This window comes from Capsicum annuum, unplaced genomic scaffold, assembly GCF_002878395.1.
Source record: "Capsicum annuum cultivar UCD-10X-F1 unplaced genomic scaffold, UCD10Xv1.1 ctg61506, whole genome shotgun sequence".
NCBI lineage: Eukaryota > Viridiplantae > Streptophyta > Magnoliopsida > Solanales > Solanaceae > Capsicum > Capsicum annuum.
In genome coordinates this window covers 2451-6874 of record NW_025870415.1, presented here as the reverse complement: position 1 = coordinate 6874, position 4424 = coordinate 2451, and the positions used below count along the sequence as shown (strand labels likewise).

At 36.6% G+C, this 4424-nt stretch overlaps 1 protein-coding gene and 1 long non-coding RNA gene across 2 annotated transcripts in view; both read right to left on the bottom strand.

The window, feature by feature from the left end:
* Positions 1-407: 407 nt before the first annotated feature.
* LOC124893553 lies at positions 408-3379 on the bottom strand. The gene is made up of 3 exons (XR_007050755.1): positions 3230-3379; positions 582-712; positions 408-473 (listed from the first exon to the last, which is right to left on the bottom strand). It is a non-coding gene; the product is annotated as an uncharacterized LOC124893553 (long non-coding RNA).
* A 779-nt stretch (positions 3380-4158) lies between these two features.
* LOC124893552 (paramyosin-like) overlaps positions 4159-4424 on the bottom strand; it is a 1075-nt gene continuing 809 nt past the window's right edge. Inside the window, exon 3 of the mRNA XM_047404522.1 lies at positions 4159-4411. Within this exon, the coding sequence (XP_047260478.1) occupies positions 4159-4411 (253 nt within the window). The remainder of the gene's footprint in view (positions 4412-4424) is intronic.

Below are 4424 nucleotides of genomic sequence, written 5' to 3'. Positions count from 1 at the left end.
AGATGTAATCCTGGGATCACTCAACTTTTCTTGAAATGCAAGTGCCAAATTCAAGTCCAGTATTTGTTGGTTTGCAGAAGTAGATGTACTAGAATCACTGCCTTGACTTTTAAGGCAACTGCTAGAACAAACAACCAATGAACTATTATGCTCTAAATTTCTACCAATAAATGATGATCCTACTTCAGGCTCTTGAACAACTGAACGACAGGAACTACTACATAGAGCTAGACTTGGTCTTCCACTGTCTATGCTCTTTTCACTATTCAATAAATAATATTAAAAGGGATGCATATGCCACAAGTATAAGAAGACTTGATTATGGAAGAAAATGAAATAGCATGGGTTAACAACAAACAAGTAATGAACTCCAAAATAGATCAGGAACACCCGAGTTGTACCGACAATAAAAAGTATGACGACTCAACTTTTCAGAAGCTTAAAACCATACAAGCAAGCTCCCAAGTTCCAATCTGATTGAATGAAAAGCTAGTGAATTCATTACTTACCACAAAGAAATAAGAAATTATTTCAGAATACGAGTCAGAAAAGAAGACAGATATATGTAGGAAATGAACTACCAAGGATTATCACGGCAGCTGATGTTGTAGCCCCAAGCCAGTTTGATTCCTTTGCTGTCAGACCATACAGGATAGAATACACAAGAAGTACCACAAGTGAACCAACATATAGAAGTCCAAGATGCAGAGCCCTGCAGAGCCCAAGTTTAAAGTGAAGAAGAGTAAATTATAGAATTCAGAGAAAATATTGAAAACAACCCTTTTTAATACTCCTTGGTTCTACCCACCTGATCCCCTTCAGGTTGAAAACATTCTCTACAGCTGCTCTATCCGTTTCCAATATAAGAAAAGATGGTTGATTGTGTAAAGAAAGGATCTTGGGCCTAACTCAACCCCAAAAGCTAGCACATAAGGGGAGGATTGCTCAAGTCCATATAAGAATACCAACAGTTCACTCCCCAACAATGTGGGACTTTCACCCACTCTAACACCACCTTCACGCCCAGGCCCAACAAGAGCATGGTATGGGAGCTCAAACGTAGATAGACTTGCTTTTTGAGAAGGAATATCAACTGTTGTTTGTATGCAAGAGAGAACAGATGAGCTATTGTCACTGAATGCATTGGGTCTATCAGCACGTATAGGTTTATGCATTATGCCATTAGGTTTTGTAGCAGTTCTAGTATTTTCAGCAGCACCACAAATTGAATTTTAATGCACTACATCAAGGAAAGAAAACTTAAACATTAACTTGAGACAAAAACACAAGCTTCTCAAATGCAAGTTCTAGCAAGAACAAAGATAACAAGCAAATAGAAGGCAATGAAGATAAGGATAAGTCTAGACGAGCTTAGGGACAGGCTCCAGACTGAACTCAGTGGTCGTCATTCTTGTTGCAAATAAGATCAGACAACTTATTATTTTGACGTTAAGAGTTTCTTGTAGGGGGTGCTGAATCCATTTTGCAACTTTGGAGGCCTTGTAAAGCACAGAGAGGCTTATTTTTGTAAAGAAAATACTGCCCACATAGCATATATGCTATTATTTTAAAAAAAAATATGGTGCTTGCTGGTTTTACCAATATCATGTATGCTTGTACCTTCCAATGCAACCTCCTGGCGAAAAAACTAACCACCAATAGGCATCTTTCAGCATAGAAGATTCTAAGATTGTCTTACTAGGAATTAGGTAAGTGCAAGTTCTTGAAGGGAAATTGTTTGCATCATTGAAGATCAGAAAGCCAGGTATACAGGAGATTAGACATGTTAAAGAAAAAATGACAGGTTTAATATCAGGAAAGACATCAAAAACTCTCATTGACATATAAATGATGGATCCCAAATAACTTCAGAAGTTACACACAAAAGGAAAATAGTACAGAAACCAATTCCACTTTCATAATAACTATGTCTGCTTGATGTAAGCATAAACATTATCAAGAAAGACATCAAAGACTCTCATTGACATATAAATAATGGATCCCAAATAACTGCAGAAGTTACATGCAAAAGGAAAATGGTACAGAAACCAATTCCACCTTCATAATAACTGTGTCTGCTTGATGTAAGCATAAACATAAAGAACATACTGACATACCAAAAAATTATCAAAATGTTCTATAATGTAGTGCATAGTTTTTTTCATTTTTTGAAATTGAACGCAGTGCATAGTTTAAAAATATGCAAACAACATTTAATGTGGCAGGTGAAGCATCAGGTACTGGAAGGAAAATTTAAAACATGGTGGAGGTAAATGAAAGAGGGTAAAGAATGATCAGAGGGCAGGGTGGAACTCCCTCATAGCAAGTCAAATGAAGTTTAAAACTATATAAAAAAGATGAAACTAGAGGCTTCTGTATGTGTCTCACATACTTGGCATAAACCATGTGTGAATGAGTACAACAGAATCAAATGTACTGAGATAAAGCAGGAATTTAACTGCAGATCAAATAGAAGAGTCTGCCAACCGACCAGATTTAAGAGCAGCTCTGGTCCATGCACTATTTTGAGGTAAAGTTATATGGTTAAAAATTGGACGTTACTTAATATATGCACAAACTGAACATGAACTACCCAGTTAGACAAGTGCTTTTTGTAGCTACCCAGTGACAACCTTAGTGAAAGAATACATCAATGAGAAGTTAACTCAGTAAGCTTAATGAGCTTTCCCCTGCAAGGAATGAAAGTGTGGATGACCCGACATCAAATATACGATTGTTATTATACACACAATCTCCATACAACAGCAACAACATACCCAATGTATATTCGGGCAGAATATATGCAAACCATACCTCTACCTCAGAGACGATAAGAAAATGGTAGCACCAATCCTCACTAAATACTTCATAAGATTAAAAATAGCCAATACTTACAAAACCAAATGAAGCAAAAGAAGTTCATTGTCTTGATCACCAGCAAGTAAAAGAAATGTTTACAATTGGAGATTCAAAAATGTTGCAAAAGAAAAAAGCAAACTTTCTATTTAACAAGTATCAAAGGGGGGAAAGAATAAGAGTAAAACCAGTAAGTATACGAGAAGTATGAACACTATAGTCAATGAACAAAATATGAATTGTAGTTTGGCCATTTAGCATCCATCACTCCAACAAAGAATCAGACTTGCAAGAAAAAAGGTTTGCCTATTGAGTCTTTTGAGATTGTGATTTGACCCTCTTTTATAAGAAAGTCTTCGTCGAGGGTATCTACCTTCCTTTTCAACATGTTGATCTCATAATTCAACAGCATGTTCATCTCACTGTATCTCTTAACTTCCTCCCATATGAAATCCCTCTCCTAAAACACTTTTGGTAGTATCGCCTTCACAATGCCAAGTTCCTTCATGCATTCTTGCAAATCATTAGTGAGCTGGTTGATATTTTTGTCCTTTTTTAGTACCTGCCAAAATCAACCGTAAACCATGAAAAATAAGAAAGACACAAATATCACCAATAACATTTCATCAGAAATTCAAAACAAACTCATAGCCTAGAAGTTCAACCAAATCATGAATCCTTTCTAACTGTTAAAATTCACAGTAGGTAACTCGTGAGCTTGTCCAAGAATTAAGTCAGATGAACGAGCAAACTTACCAAAACCCCTTCGGGTAACTTTACCACATCAGAGCAAAATCAAATCAATGGGTTTGGGGATATCACAAAGTTTATCATGTTCTTCGTTGGTTCAAGTTATTACACATTAAGGCAATCAGACATTTCACAAAAGACTACCACATGCCAGCAACTCATGTATACAAGTTCATAAAGAAAACCATGAACTTCAGATGGAACAAAGATTAACCTAAAATCAAACAGAAGTAAAAATCTAATGCAGAGAGAGTAACATGTGAATAGGCTATCATATATGAAGACGAGGTATCCAAAGTTTAAAAATAAAAACTATTCCGTTGCAATGAGATCTTAGTATTGCTTGCTTACCTGAAGCTCGAGATATTTCAACTTGGGTGTGGCATAAGAAAGACCATCCAAAGCATTTTGCACTTCACATTTGAGAATGTCGTTACCTCTAACTGTTGCGGCTAGATCAGCCTGAATTTGCTTTATGTCCATCTCCTCGGAATAGAGCTTCTCCCTTAGCATAGTTGTCAGCAGAGTCTCCGATTTAAGCTCTTTAACCTTTTATTGGTAGTTTTCCCAGATATAATCTCTATTGTCTCGAGCTACTCGATATTCTGCTTGTAACTGAGTGAGCTGCTGCCTTAGATTTTGATTCTCCTCTGACACTTGCTCTATTCTCTTAGACAAATCTTCAAGGTGTTTCTCCAAAAATGACATCTTGATTCTATTATCTACTTCCTTCTCATTAAATGAAGAGACTTCCCTTTGTAGAGAGACATACTGCTCTGCAAGCTCCCTCTCCCTTTCACGGAGTCTATGTTGTTCAA